Source organism: Saccoglossus kowalevskii, chromosome 11 (assembly GCF_978046115.1).
Source record: "Saccoglossus kowalevskii chromosome 11, keSacKowa6.1, whole genome shotgun sequence".
Taxonomy (NCBI): Eukaryota; Metazoa; Hemichordata; class Enteropneusta; family Harrimaniidae; genus Saccoglossus; species Saccoglossus kowalevskii.
In genome coordinates, this window is record NC_140651.1 from 37063125 (window position 1) to 37078973 (window position 15849).

The 15849-nt window shown below is 33.7% G+C and overlaps 1 protein-coding gene across 2 annotated transcripts in view; it reads right to left on the reverse strand.

The window, feature by feature from the left end:
- Nucleotides 1-258: 258 nt before the first annotated feature.
- The window catches only part of LOC102805185 (5-cytosine rRNA methyltransferase NSUN4-like), a 45912-nt gene continuing 30321 nt past the window's right edge, over nucleotides 259-15849 (reverse strand). For both annotated transcript variants that reach the window (XM_085505162.1, XM_085505163.1), the window contains 3 exons: nucleotides 2695-2855; nucleotides 1840-1964; nucleotides 259-586 (listed from right to left, as the gene is read on the reverse strand). In XM_085505162.1, coding sequence (XP_085361288.1) covers nucleotides 313-586; nucleotides 1840-1964; nucleotides 2695-2855 — 560 coding nt within the window. In that variant the 3' untranslated portion in view covers nucleotides 259-312. The remainder of the gene's footprint in view (nucleotides 587-1839; nucleotides 1965-2694; nucleotides 2856-15849) is intronic.

The following is a 15849-nucleotide window of genomic DNA, read 5'->3' on the forward strand; positions in this document are numbered from 1 at the left end:
ACATACAAGCCAATCAGGACAATGTGGCTTTACATCATATGACAGGTCCTAACCCATCTTCATCCCAGTATCCACCACATACAAGCCAAGCAGGACAATGTGGCTTTACATCATATGAAAAGGTCCTAACCCATCTTCATTCCAGTATCCACCACATACAAGCCAAGCAGGACAATGTGGCTTTACATCATATGACAGGTTTTAACCTATCTTCATTCCAGCATCCATCACATAGAAGCAAATCTTCAGGACAATTACTTATTGTGCTCATATCTTAAATTTTATTCAAAAAAATTAAATACATAACATCTATCAGTTGAGCCGTTGAAGTTTGCAAAAATACATAGGACCAAAGTTAGCTTTTAAAGATGGCAAAACAAGCTGTCCATATCGTGCACTGCTATAGAAATTAAACACATTGGAAAATGCTGTGGCAATGGGTGATGTGTTGACAACTGATAGGTCAATATTTTGCTGCTTGCATTTAGAAAGTACATTCTGAATAACATAATCATTTTGATGTTGTGATAATGTACACGTTGCATAAACTACAAAACCACCAGCTTTCACTGCATGAATGGCACTACTGCAAAAACAATGAAAAGATGTGTGATATGATAACAGTAGTGGTACAAGGAAAGAATACATCTTCATTATATGTCACAAAAATTTAATTTAGATCAAGTTTTTTATTATCTATATTAGATCATCTAGATGACTATATAGATGGAATCAGCTATGTGAGATCTAGATAACTATATAGATGGAATCAGCTATGTGAGATCTATATAACTATATAGATTGAATCAGCTATGTGAGATCTATATAACTATATAGATTGAATCAGCTATGTGAGATCTAGATAACTATATAGATGGAATCAGCTATGTGAGATCTAGATAACTATATAGATGGAATCAGCTATGTGAGATCTAGATAACTATATAGATTGAATCAGCTATGTGAGATCTAGATAACTATATAGATGGAATCAGCTATGTGAGATCTAGATAACTATATAGATTGAATCAGCTATGTGAGATCTAGATAACTATATAGATTGAATCAGCTATGTGAGATCTATATAACTATGTAGATTGAATCAGCTATGTGAGATCTAGATAACTATATAGATGGAATCAGCTATGTGAGATCTAGATAACTATATAGATTGAATCAGCTATGTGAGATCTAGATAACTATATAGATGGAATCAGCTATGTGAGATCTAGATAACTATATAGATGGAATCAGCTATGTGAGATCTAGATAACTATATAGATTGAATCAGCTATGTGAGATCTAGATAACTATATAGATGGAATCAGCTATGTGAGATCTAGATAACTATATAGATTGAATCAGCTATGTGAGATCTATATAACTATATAGATGGAATCAGCTATGTGAGATCTATATAACTATATAGATGGAATCAGCTATGTGAGATCTAGATAACTATATAGATTGAATCAGCTATGTGAGATCTAGATAACTATATAGATGGAATCAGCTATGTGAGATCTATATAACTATATAGATTGAATCAGCTATGTGAGATCTAGATAACTATATAGATGGAATCATCTATGTGAGATCTAGATAACTATATAGATGGAATCATCTATGTGAGATCTAGATAACTATATAGATTGAATCAGCTATGTGAGATCTAGATAACTATATAGATGGAATCAGCTATGTGAGATCTATATAACTATATAGATTGAATCAGCTATGTGAGATCTAGATAACTATATAGATTGAATCAGCTATGTGAGATCTAGATAACTATATAGATGGAATCAGCTACAAAAATTCAGAAACACTGAAACTGACCTTAATAGCTCAGATTGTAATGATGGCAATGATTGTCTTTCTTTGTTCCTAGATCTGCTAAATATATTATTGTCATTATTATGAAGTACATGTCTATCTGTTGTACATGGCACATCCACCAATACCTGTAAATAATAGTAAAGACAACTACATTGCCATTCTAAAGTAAGGAGACGAGCAGAATAATTTCCAGAATTTAAACCAAACACAATTGAGATGTGATCAAAATCATTGAGGTCTGGGTATCAGCTCAGGATAATATACTTGAGGCATTTGTGGCAAAAGTTACACAATAGGATTTCAGTATTTTCAAGTTTTGTGTGAAAAGTATATCAGTGACCACATATTTTATCTTGATTTTGTAAAAAACAGTCAAAGAAATCAATTATTGTAATATAAAAACCATTCAGCACAATACAGCACCAGGTCTTTCTAATCAGTCATTGCATCAACATGTGTTACAAAAACAAAGACTGTTCCCATTGGCAAAAATAGGAAATAATAATTTCTGCTATTTCAGAAGTAACCAAGTGTCAATTGAGGTTGGTGTGGTTCCTGTTATTAAAGTAAACTATTGCTAAGACACAGTTAATACAGCTAACTAGTAAGCTAATTAATTTTAAAAATCATTACATATTTATCTACACAATAAAATATCCATGAGTTTCAATTCACTTGAGGAAATAACAATAAAAAAATCAAGGACAGTTAGGGTTCAATTGGCATATCAAGAATATGGAATATGTCCATGCATGACTGAGATGCTGTTCAGTGATGACAGGATTGTATGATTTTGATAAATTACTATGTATGGGTGAACCACCACCCATTTACACTATTCATTAAAGGACATACCTTATCATATACATTAGACTCCAACTGAGACCACTTTGTTCCATCATACTTAGTTATTCTAAGCATATCTCCTGTTATCATTGACTTTGGCATATAAGATGAGATTACACTTTTTAAACTTAGTCTTCTGCTATAGGCAGGGTCATTCACAACAAGTCCACCTGAAAAATAAACAAGTTTACCTAAAAAAGTTAAATGGGAGTTAATAATAATTCATTACCCATGCTGCATTGCAAACTATCTGAACTTGAACACATTACCCATGTTGCATTGCAATCAAACTATCTGAATGTGAACACATTATCTATGTTGCATTGCAAACAAACTATCTGAATGTGAACACATTATCCATGTTGCATTGCAATCAAACTATCTGAATGTGAACACATTGCAATCAAACTATCTGAATGTGAACACATCTATGTTGCATTGCAATCAAACTATCTGAACTTGAACACATTACCCATGTTGCATTGCAATCAAACTATCTGAATGTGAACACATTATCTATGTTGCATTGCAATCAAACTATCTGAATGTGAACACATTACCCATGTTGCATTGCAATCAAACTATCTGAATGTGAACACATTCTCTATGTTGCATTGCAATCAAACTATCTGAATGTGAACACATTACCCATGTTGCATTGCAATCAAACTATCTGAATGTGAACACATTATCTATGTTGCATTGCTATCAAACTATCTGAATATGAACACATTATCTATGTTGCATTACAATCACACTATCTAAACTTGAACACAAAATTACCCATGCTGCATTGAATCTGAACCAAGAAAGCTAAGACATTAATATAACAAGCATCCTAATGCTCTTAATAGCTATGCTGTCTTTGTAATGTCTTCCTCAAAACAAAGATGACAATGCTCTGTATGATGAGATACCGACTATTTGCCATGGCTATTGATTGTTTAGGCTCTAACATCCCCAATGAATATGTTAAAATATGGTGTTCCTCAGGGATCGGTGCTCGGGCCGCTTTTGTTTAGCATGTATACGTTCCCACTTGGTAGTATTATAGAACATCATGGACTATTATATCACCTCTATATCGATGATACTCAGTTATACATATCATTTCAACCGAACTCAGTATATGATCGTGACATAGCTATGACTAATCTTAAGAATTGTGCCAGTGAACTGAAAGATTGAATGTACTGCAATAAGCTAAAACTAAATCCTGAGAAAACAGATTTTTTAGTTTTTGGTATGCCTCAGCAAATTAAGAAATTAAATTTGCTTTCCCTCAAAGTTGATAATACTTTAATGTTCGTCAGGAATGATGTACGTAATCTGGGTGTGATGTTTGATAAACATTTGAATATGGCAAGTCATGTAAGTCAGGTAACAACATCATCATTTTATCATCGGTATAGGATTTCCCAGATCAGAAAATATCTTTCAACAAAAACTACCGAGATTATTTATTGTTCATGCTCTGGTGGGATCAAGGCTTGATTACTGCAATAGTTTATTATATGGTATAACGAATGTGCAATTATCTAAATTGCAGAGGGTACAGAATGCAGCAGCTAGGATTGTTTTGAAGAAAAGAAAATATGACCGTATTACAGCTGCTTTGATTTCTCTACACTGGCTTCCAGTAAAGGATCGTATTATATATAAATTAATGTTGTTAGTATACAAAGCCCTCAACGACCAGTCCCCTAAATATATTAATGAAATGTTTCATTCACATGTGACACTTTTGTACACACTCAGGTCATCTTCAAACTTACTTACTGTACCATTTTCACATTTAGTAACATGTGGTGATAGGGCATTTGCTGTATGTGAACCACGTTTGTGGAACACTCTACCAAACAATGTAAAAAAAATGGAACAATATTATTGATTTTAAGGTACATTTGAAAACTTATTTGTTCTTTCTTTGGTATAGTTTATAGTGTAATGTCATGCGCTGTTGATCAGTTATTACTGTAAATAGCGCAATATAAGTAAATAAATTATTATTAAATTATTATTACCACACAATTATACCCAAACAACAAAAGCATCTCAATTCCAATGTTTATTATTAGAAAAAGCATTACTCATCCTAATTTACCTAACTTCTTTCTCATCATTCATTCACTATCTAAATCTATTTAATTTGCTTTTTGGTGACATTCCACGGAATATGAATTATGAATTGCGGAAGATTGTTTTTAAAGAGGTACGAACATTTCTTAAACATAATATAATAATATAGTAACTTTATTTAATTAAGCGCAACAATTCCAACATATGAAGATCAAAGGCGCTGATACAATAAACAATCAGTCAAATATTAAAGGCACATTTAAATAAGTGCGTTTTCAGTCTGGATTTAAAAATGTCTACTGAAGGACTAGAACGAACAGACAGAGGTAATTCATTAAAAAGTTTAGGACCTAAATTTTCAAAAGCACGGTCTTTGTATAACACCTTGGACTTTTTACTACACACCTGACGAGTTTTAATAAGAAACTTCGATTCAGATCTTAAACTACGACTCGGTACATAAAATTCGATTAATTCACATAGATAATTTGGGGCAAAACCATACAAAGATTTATATACTAGTAAAAGTAATTTGAAATTGATTCTTTGTACAACTGGTAACCAATGAAGTTTAATAAAAATGTCTGTAATGTGGTCATATTTTCGAGCATGAGTGACAAGGCGGGCTGCTGCATTTTGTACACGAATAAGAGGTTTTATCTTAGTTACAGGGAGACCAGACAATAATGAATTACAGCTGTCTAAGCGAGAAGATATGAAAGCATGTACCAACTTTTCAGTATCAGATTGGGATAATGATTTACGAATACGATTAATATTTCTTAGATGGGAATATCCAGATCTACAAATAGTAGAAATGTGTGTTTCCATAGATAGCTGCGAATCAAACAAGACACCTAAGTTTCTAGCACTTGACGAAGCACTAACCAATTCTTCACCAATTGCGATACTAGACAAAGGACACGAGTCTTGTGAGAATCTCCGAGACGACATGCACACAAATTCAGTTTTCGACACATTCACAAGTAGGAAATTACAAGACATCCAATCGCTAACATCTTGAATACATGTCTGAAGTATCATCCGGGCGCGAATTTGATCATCTTCAGAAACCGATAAATAAATCTGTGTGTCATCGGCGTAAAAATGATATTTTACGCCGTGACGTCGCAATAACTCGCCCAATGGACGCATGTACATTGAGAACAATAATGGCCCTAAGACGGAGCCCTGTGGAACACCGGTTTCTAATATAGACGTCATAACATCTTTGTAAACACAAAATTGAAAGTTGTATGAATTCACCATGAGATTTATTTTCAAATTTAATTTTTATTCAGTTTCAGTTATGTATGATTTTTCTCTTTTCATGACGTGGTGTGGAATTTTGAAATAAAACAGTTTAATGACGAGAATCAAAATTCCTACTGACGATCTAGATGGTACATGTTTGGCCATGTATTGTGCAACTTACAAGAAAATATGGTCAAGAACAATTCAGTAAAATGAAAAATTAAATAAATTGTTCGTTGCAGTAAACGACAGAACGTGAATTTTTATCATTCAAAGGCAATTCAAAAACTTAACCCCAGTATCTAACCACCTTTCCCTTGCCAACCTTGATGATTGAGATGAGATGGTTTCAAAATAAAAACGGCAATACGATCTTTTTTTCCCTGGTACATTGTAATTGTTTGTTAAATATTTTCTCCAATGAGTAAGCTGTCGGCCAATATAAAAAGCTAGCTTTGATTTTGCTGTATCTTATACGAGATTGATAGGGCATTGGGGTCAGAGGTCAGATCCTTGTTGGCTTTCACGATAACCAAAACTTTTAAAAAACTGCCAGCAAATAAATAATAAATTAAATTAAATTAAAGTAAAGGAAAATGTATAATAAAAATAAATAATTGAACATAAATTTAAAAAAAAAACCAAAGCTAGGATCTTATTTTAATCAAATTGACTTGCATCACTATTTACTGCCATTCAGTACTACAATATATAAAAGAAATTATTGATAGTTCATCTAGTGAAATATGTAAATATATAGATAACAAGACATGAAATGTCACAACTCCCGTTATTTGTTTATAAAGTAGTACAAAGAACATCTGCAAACAGGTGAATAAATATGTACTTTTTGTGGATACAACTCATCATAAAGTGATTTCTCATAATCTAGTTTTGTACTGACAACTAAAAACTTCCACTGATCCATGTTCAGAGTACACAAGTGCAACAAAACTATTTGTCATACATGTATACTTGCTCAAAAAACTGCATTCATAAATCTGAACCTTGATGTACATGACTTCTTTGTTAATCAGGTCTTAGTATATTACCAGGACCTGAGTTTGTTTCAACATCACCACTGGGCATCAGAATCATTCTCATGTTGTCAAATACAATTTGTTATTAACACAGTAAGGTTTATTATTTAAAATGTATTCATTGTACATAGAACAACATCTGTTAATTTAAACAATTGTAAAAGCTATGTTTTCAGAGCAAGTACATGTAATAATTAAGAAAGCCAGTAGCGATAAAGGTTGGTCTACTCATAACCTTCAATGGAGAAGTAACAATAATTGTTTGAAGTCTTTTTAGTGCAGTGATATTATTGCATTTCAATCATTATTAATCGGTATAAAATACTGTAAACCATTTAATTTTCACTTCTAGATATATTCAGGATTTTATGAAATTTGTGTATAACATTTAAACAAGCCATGCATGGCACAGTCCCCGTTAGTTATCAAATTTAAGATATATAGTTTTGTTTATAGTAATATAGCTGGAATATAACCATGTCAGGAATATGATTTTTTAACGTTAAAATGATTGACATTTGTATGTGATCGTCAAAAAAGTACTTGTCCATATTGAGAGATATTACTCTGGAACAGCATTTAAAATCAGCCATTTTGAATACATGTATATATATAACATGATGTATAACGAATATATAAAATTTGAATATAATCAGTCAAAGCATTTAAGAGATATGGCTTTAGAAGCCCATTCATTAAAACAAAATGGCTGCCAGACAGCCATTTTGATTCCAATCTGAAAAATAAATGATGTGCATCAGGAACCTGTAATGTCTAATATATGTACCAAGTTTGAACGAAATCCATCCATAAATGCTTGATATTTGATGATTTTTTAGCACAAAAATGGCCACCATTTGGCCATTTTGAATAGGATCGTCAAAACAATATATCTGTCTATGACATGATGTATAATGAATATTTAAAATTTGAACATAATCAGTGAAAGCAAGTCAGAGATATGACATGAGAACCACATTCATTAAAACAAAATGGCCGCCATTCAGCCACCTTGAATCAGATCGTAAAACAAAATGATGTGCATCAAGGTCCCATAATGTCTAATGTATATACCAAGTTTGAACAAAATCCATCTGAAAACAGCCGAGAAATGCTTGATTTTTAGGATTTTTAGCACAAAAATGGCCGCCATTCGGCCATCTTGAATCAGATTGTAAAACAAAATGATATGCATCAAGGTTCTATAATGTCTAATGTATATACCAAGTTTGAACAAAATCCATCTGTAAACAGTCGAGAAATGCTTGATTTTGATGATTTTTAGCACAAAAATGGCCGCCATTCGGCCATCTTGAATCAGATCAAGAAACAAATTGACGTGCATATGTATAATATCATGTATGATGTATGTGTGAAGGTTGATTGTGATTGGTCCAGGAATTTCTAAGATACAGGTCCGGACGCACACACAGACGCACGCACGGACACATGGAGGTCAAAACATAAGTCCCCGTTTTCGGACGCATTCGGACTGCGTCCGAACGGGGACTCATAAAATTCCTGACACTCCATGTTGTAGGAACCCAGAAAAAATTGCACCACTGTAAAAAAAACAAGCAGCCTGTCGGCTGAGATAGCTCCGCTGTTAGCAATGCACATGGCAATTAAAGAACAGAAGATATCATTAGAAAATGAACAAATCTGAGAGAGGTCCACATGTAGTACCTATATGTATAATATATCAAAGCAATTGGACTTGCGGTTTTCAACAAGAAGTCGAAAATATCACTTTTTACCAAAAATTACAAAAATATTCATCAAAATTAGAGAATTAAAGATATCATTATGAAATGAACAAATCTGAGAGAGATCCACATGTAGTACCTATATATGTAATATCAAAGCAATTGGACTTGCGGTTTTCAACAAGAAGTCGAAAATATCAATTTTTACCAAACATTACAAAAATATTCACCGAAATTAGAGAATTAAAGATATCATTACAAAATGAACAAATCTGAGAGAGGTCCACATGTAGTACCTATATATGTAATATCAAAGCAATTGGACTTGCGGTTTTCAACAAGAAGTCGAAAATATCACTTTTTACCAAAAATTACAAAAATATTCACCAAAATTAGAGAATTAAAGATATCATTACAAAATGAACAAATCTGAGAGAGGTCCACATGTAGTACCTATATATGTAATATCAAAGCAATTGGACTTGCGGTTTTCAACAAGAAGTCGAAAATATCACTTTTTACCAAAAATTACAAAAATATTCACCAAAATTAGAGAATTGAAGATATCATTACAAAATGAACAAATCTGAGAGAGGTCGACATGTAGTACTTATATATGTAATATCAAAGCAATTGGACTTGCGGTTTTCAACAAGAAGTCGAAAATATCACTTTTTACCAAAAATGATAAAAATATTCACCAAAATTAGAGAATTAAAGACATCATTACAAAATGAACAAATCTGAGAGAGGTCCACATGTAGTACCTATATATGTAATATCAAAGCAATTGGACTTGCGGTTTTCAACAAGAAGTCGAAAATATCACTTTTTACCAAAAATTACAAAAATATTCACCAAAATTAGAGAATTGAAGATATCATTACAAAATGAACAAATCTGAGAGAGGTCGACATGTAGTACTTATATATGTAATATCAAAGCAATTGGACTTGCGGTTTTCAACAAGAAGTCGAAAATATCACTTTTTACCAAAAATGATAAAAATATTCACCAAAATTAGAGAATTAAAGACATCATTACAAAATGAACAAATCTGAGAGAGGTCCACATGTAGTACCTATATATGTAATATCAAAGCAATTGCACTTGCGGTTTTCAACAAGAAGTTGAAAATATCACTTTTTACTAAAAATGACAAAAATATTCACCAAAATTAGAGAATTGAAGATACCATCATGAAATGAACAAATCTGAGAGAGGTCTACCCAAGGTACATATACACCAAGTATCAAAGCATTCAGGCTTGTAGTTTTCAAGAAGAAGTCGAAAAAGTAAAACATTGACACGGACGACGGACGACGACGGACGACGACGACGGACGACGACGGACAATCACTCATATGATAAGCTCCGCTCGACAAAGTCGACAGCGGAGCTAATAAGAACAAGTCATTGTCAATGACACGTCCCCGTTCCGTTCATATTTGAGTGACATATACATTCAAAGCAGATCATGACCGAAATGCACCTGCATATGTACAACACATTGTACTAAATCTGAACAAAATCCATGCATGCATGACTGAGATCCGGTTCTGGAATTGTGAAAATACGTGATTTTAATGCATTTTCGGCCTTAAAATGGCCATCATTCAGCTATTGCTAAGCGGATCATGAAACAAATGCACATATCTATTTGTGACATGATGCACCATGTGTGTGTGAAGTTTGAACTTGATCAATCCAGACATGTCTTGGATACGGATCCAGAACTGAATTCTTTAAGAAAATGGCCGCCAGTCGGCCATTTCGAACTTGATCCGAAAAAAAAAATGACGTGCATAAAGGTCCTATTATGTTTAATGTAAGTACCGAATTTGAACAAAATCCGTCCATGCATAACTGAGATCCGGGTTCGGAATGGTGAAAATGTGCGATTTAAATGCATTTTCGGCCTTAAAGCGGCCGCCATTTGGCTATCGTTAATGGGATCATGAAACAAATGCACATACATATTTGTGACATGATGTACCTTGTGTGTGTGAAGTTTGAACTTGATCAATCCAGACATGTCTCGGATACGGATCCAGAACTGAATTCTTTAAAACAAAATGGCCGCCAGTCGGCCATTTCGAACTTGATCTGAAAAAAAAATGACGTGCATCAAGGTCCTATTATGTTTAATGTATGTACCAAATTTGAACAAAATCCATCCATGCATAACTGAGATACGGGTCCGGAATGGTGAAAATGTGCGATTTCAATGCATTTTCGGCCTTAAAGCGGCCCCCATTTGGCTATCGTTAATGAGATCATGAAACAAATGCACATACATATTTGTGACATGATGTACCTTGTGTGTGTGAAGTTTGAACTTGATCAATCCAGACATGTCTCTGATACGGATCCAGAACTGAATTCTTTAAAACAAAATGGCCGCCAGTCGGCCATTTCGAACTTGATCCGAAAAAAAAAATGACGTGCATCAAGGTCCTATTATGTTTAATGTATGTACCAAATTTGAACGAAATCCGTCCATGCATAACTGAGATCCGGGTCCGGAATGGTGAAAATGTGCCATTTTGATGCATTTTCGGCCTTAAAATGGCCGCTATTCGGCTATCGTTAATCGGATCATGAAAAAAATGCATGTGCATATGTCCCATATAATGTGTGATGTATGAGTGAAGTTTGAACATAATCGGTCCATGCATGTTCGAGATACAGGTGATCACGGACGCACGGACGGACGCACACAGGGCAAAACATAAGTCCCCGTTTTCGGACTCTGTCCGAACGGGGACTAAAAAAATAGTTTAAAATGAGTATAGTCAAATATATACACATGTGAGTTCATAAGACATATGTACCAATCTGAGTGGTTCTAGAGATTAGTATCACAAGATTTTACTCTCCGTGATTCAATATCAGCACTATGTATAAGGCTGCATTGATCAGGCGAACTAATTGACAATGGCCCTACAGGCATCGCTATGCAATCACAGTAGTTTTGTATTCTTGCAATTCGACCATGAATAAATAATTGTTTTTGAAAGTGGCCGAATTATTAGAAGAAAAACAGTATAAATTCTAGTAACTGAAATGCAGGAACAAGACAAAAAGAACAAGACAATACGCAAGATTGATAAACCTTCAGCGAACACTCCTGAAATTTCAGATCATTGGTACCATGTTTTTGGATACATTCAATGACCTAATACATAAAATCACATTTTTTATTGCTTAATCACTTGACCCTGTATGGCACAAGATTGCAAGCTTCTATCATAAAATTGGGTTATTTATTTGATGCAACGAAACATGCATTCACAGCAGACAGAAATCTGTTTGAGATGTTCCTGGACTTTTGTATTCAGTTTTCCATTTCAACCACCATCATCACTTAGTAAGCTGTGATCGCACATTGGGACACTGACTGTGCATAAATGCGCAGTGTAATGCCACCAGAAGACCAATTGCTTGAGAATATTTTGCACCATTACATCATTTCAAATATTATATTAATTCACAGACAACAAAATAAAGGTTTTCAATAACATACAAGTTTTCCCACAGTTGATGGTTGTATGGCAATTACATGGCTTCGCCAGTTTTACTTTGGAAGAAGTTGGAAACAGATAACAGGAAGGGGCTACATGGCTACAATGATTATAATAATGAAAAAAAATTAATTCGTTGAATTTTTGTGAATTGGAAGTAATATTCAACTTAGTTTCATCGTAAACGAATGATTTCGGTTGAATGCTTGATGCGATACGATATTTGCCATGTTTTTTCATTGAATATAAATTAAATTTATTCATAATACTGTAGGCCTCCGGCCTCAGAGGACAATGTCATTTTACAGTAACTGAAAAAGAACAAGAAAATATGAAAAGAACATGAACTGTCGGACCAAAATAATTGTATTACGCTTTTTTGTGGCGAGAAAAATAAATTTAGAAATATTATGCAAGATTACTGCATTTTGTAATTGTAATAGCGATATAAATTTTTCGGGTGAGGGAAGTGTATAATAATAACTTGGGATGTATTTAGATCTCAACTCTTGGTAAAACGGACAGATAATGCAAAAATGGTACTCGTTCTCTACACAATTGGTATTACATAAAATACAAACTCTTTCTGTGCGTGTATTATGGAATTTTCTATCAGTTTCAATACGTAACCAATGAGCAGAAATTCTTAGGCAAATTATTCAGAAGACGTTGTAAACCCATAATGGAAGAGCTAAAAACTGCTAAATCGTTTGCAAATAAGGCCACACTGATTTAATTTTATGGATGACATCCTCTGGAGACCCCAAAACTGATGCGAGAGGGCGAAAAAAAAAAAATGCTGTCAACAACAAAAAAATCCTGCTATAAAACCACAGGACTACGGAGCTGCTATTATGAATTGAACCACAGAACACAATGTATCAAAGAACAACAAGAAGTCTTTATTTGTAGGAGGCACATGTTGATATACACATCTCGTACTGTATTACTGTCACAGGTATAACCATTTCAGACAAGCTCTAGTACATGTAGTCATGATGAAGTACCTTCAGTCAGAAACACTGCATTCAAGGTACAACATGAATACCATTTTCAGTACAAGTCAAGGCGAAATGTACATACACTACTTTATGACAATAACTAACAAAACATTGCAATGATACAGAAATGTCCTTGCTTGCTCCTCTCTACACAGTAGGGGTTAGCTTTAACCAATCTCTCGTATAGCTGTGTAAACGTCATATCTCCCTGGCCGACGTCAATTGCGTACCAGTCTACAACAATCCCTCAGTTTTTCCTCTGAACTTTTATACTCACATATTCCCGGCAACGCAATACGCATGTGCAGAAGATCATTTACGACAAAATTGGCACGTTTTTAGATAGTCCAAAAAGAGTTTTATGACAAGCCGGCGCTTTGCGACAATATGAGTCGGCAAGTTCCGGACAGAAAACCGATCTGTGGAGACTCGTCGTCGGAGATTGTTTTTTTTTTTTTTAGAACAGGCGAAAACTAATGCGCGCGTGGATGTCATCCATAAAATTAAGTCGGTGTGGCCTAACAAATAAAATAATTGTATAGGCGTTATATAAACTCCAGCGTGGCTGTGTTGTATTGATTCGTCAAGATCATTTACAAAGAGAGAGAAAAGGAGTGGCGATTAAACACTGCCTTGTTGGACTCCTATTTCACATTTGAACAATTCAGAAATACCTACTGGGGAGCAAACACATGCCCTGATATCTTGGTACATGGACTTCAATACTTTAAATAGTTTGCCACCCATTCCCAATTTTGTTAGTTTATAAAAGAGTAAGGTGTAGTTAATCCTATCAAATGCCTTTTCAAAATCTATAAATGCGCAGTATAATTTACTTCCTCGTGACAAATAACGATCAATAATGGTTGATAAAACGAATAGATTGTCAACTGATGAATAATTTTTATGGAAACCAGCCTGTTCTTCCACAATAGGATAGTGCAAGTTCACCCAATTAAGCAGACGATGATATATAATATCACTGAAAACTTTTGTTATCGAAGGCAATAATGTAATACCTCTATAGTTATTAACTGAATCTCTTTCACCCTTCTTATAGACAGGAATAATTAAACCATGCACCCATTGTGGAGGGAATATACCAGTATTAATTATTGTATTGAAAAGTTTAACAAGTAATTGTTTAAAAATCATAGGAATATGCTTAAATATTTCCGACGATAAACCATCAATACCAGCTGTCTTATTTGCATTTAACCGACTAAGGGCATGTTCCAATTCCATAATTGTAATGGCTTGATCTATAATCTGATAGTCAATAACTGCATTTGACTCTGACAAAATTAATAAATTATCAAGATAGTCTTGAACTTCTTCTAAAAACATGTTACTTTCATTCCCATAATTCAAATCTGTACTCGCAAAGAGTTGAAAAAAATAAACATGCCATGCGCTTGGTTGGATTTTTGTAGATGGGCCACTTTTCTTACTATTCAATAAATTCCAAAATTCCAAATTCGGATTGTTTGCAGAGATGTAAAGTTCACGTTTTTTGAGATTGTTAAATAATTTCTTTTTGTCCCTTAGCAATATACGATAATTATTTCTGTGAGTAATATAGTTTTCAAGATTAACAGATCTACAATTTCGAAACTGATTTAGGGCTTTTCTGGTCTGTTGCTTCAAATATTTGCAGTCATCGTCGAACCAATTATTTTTCTTATCAAACTTTCTTATAGTCTGTGGCAATTTACATTTACGTTTCATGCCATCAGCCATGTTATATAACAAATCAGATAAAATATTAACAGCTTCAATAGTATTTCCCATATTTGCTAAAGTGTAAAATCTTTCTACCAAGAGCTTTGCAGTTTCTCCTTTCCAAAATGTATAGAATTGATCCTCTTTTGATACATTCCAATTATATCTAGTAAAAATACTGCCCTCAATTGAGGATTCGTTCTCATTTTGGGTTAGAGTTTTCAGTGTAAATGTTATTGGTAAGTGGTCAGAATCGGGTCTATTAACTATGGAACAATCACTACACAGTTCAAAATTGTCATAACATGTTAGGACGTAATCAATTACACTGGCACCTGTAAGTTTAATCCATGTAAAATGGCCTAGTCCTTTATCTTCAAATAATCGGCCATTAAAAATTTTTAAATCAAAGTTTTTACATAAATCTAGTAATAAATGGCCAAATGGATTAATTGCACGATCCTGGGAAGACCTTTTTGGCAACTCAGGTTCTGGTATATTTACTTGATCAGCGAAAAAATCTCTGTTATCATGTTCAGTAAAGTTTTTTCATTACATGTGGCTCATTTAAATATGTTAATGACGGTTCAGTGACCTCATGATGAACGCAACGCGGTAGTAGATTTACCGATGTTGTACAAGATCATTATGCTTTGATTTTGACAGGGAAAACAGCATGATATTTTTTTTAAATAAAAAAATTACATAGTTGTTTTAAAAAAATAAACTGAGCATTCAAAGAATAATTTAACATTGTTCACAGAAATAACAGCTCATTGTCGAAACGAAGCTTACCCATTCACGCTATTCACAATAAACATGATACTCTTGAATAGGT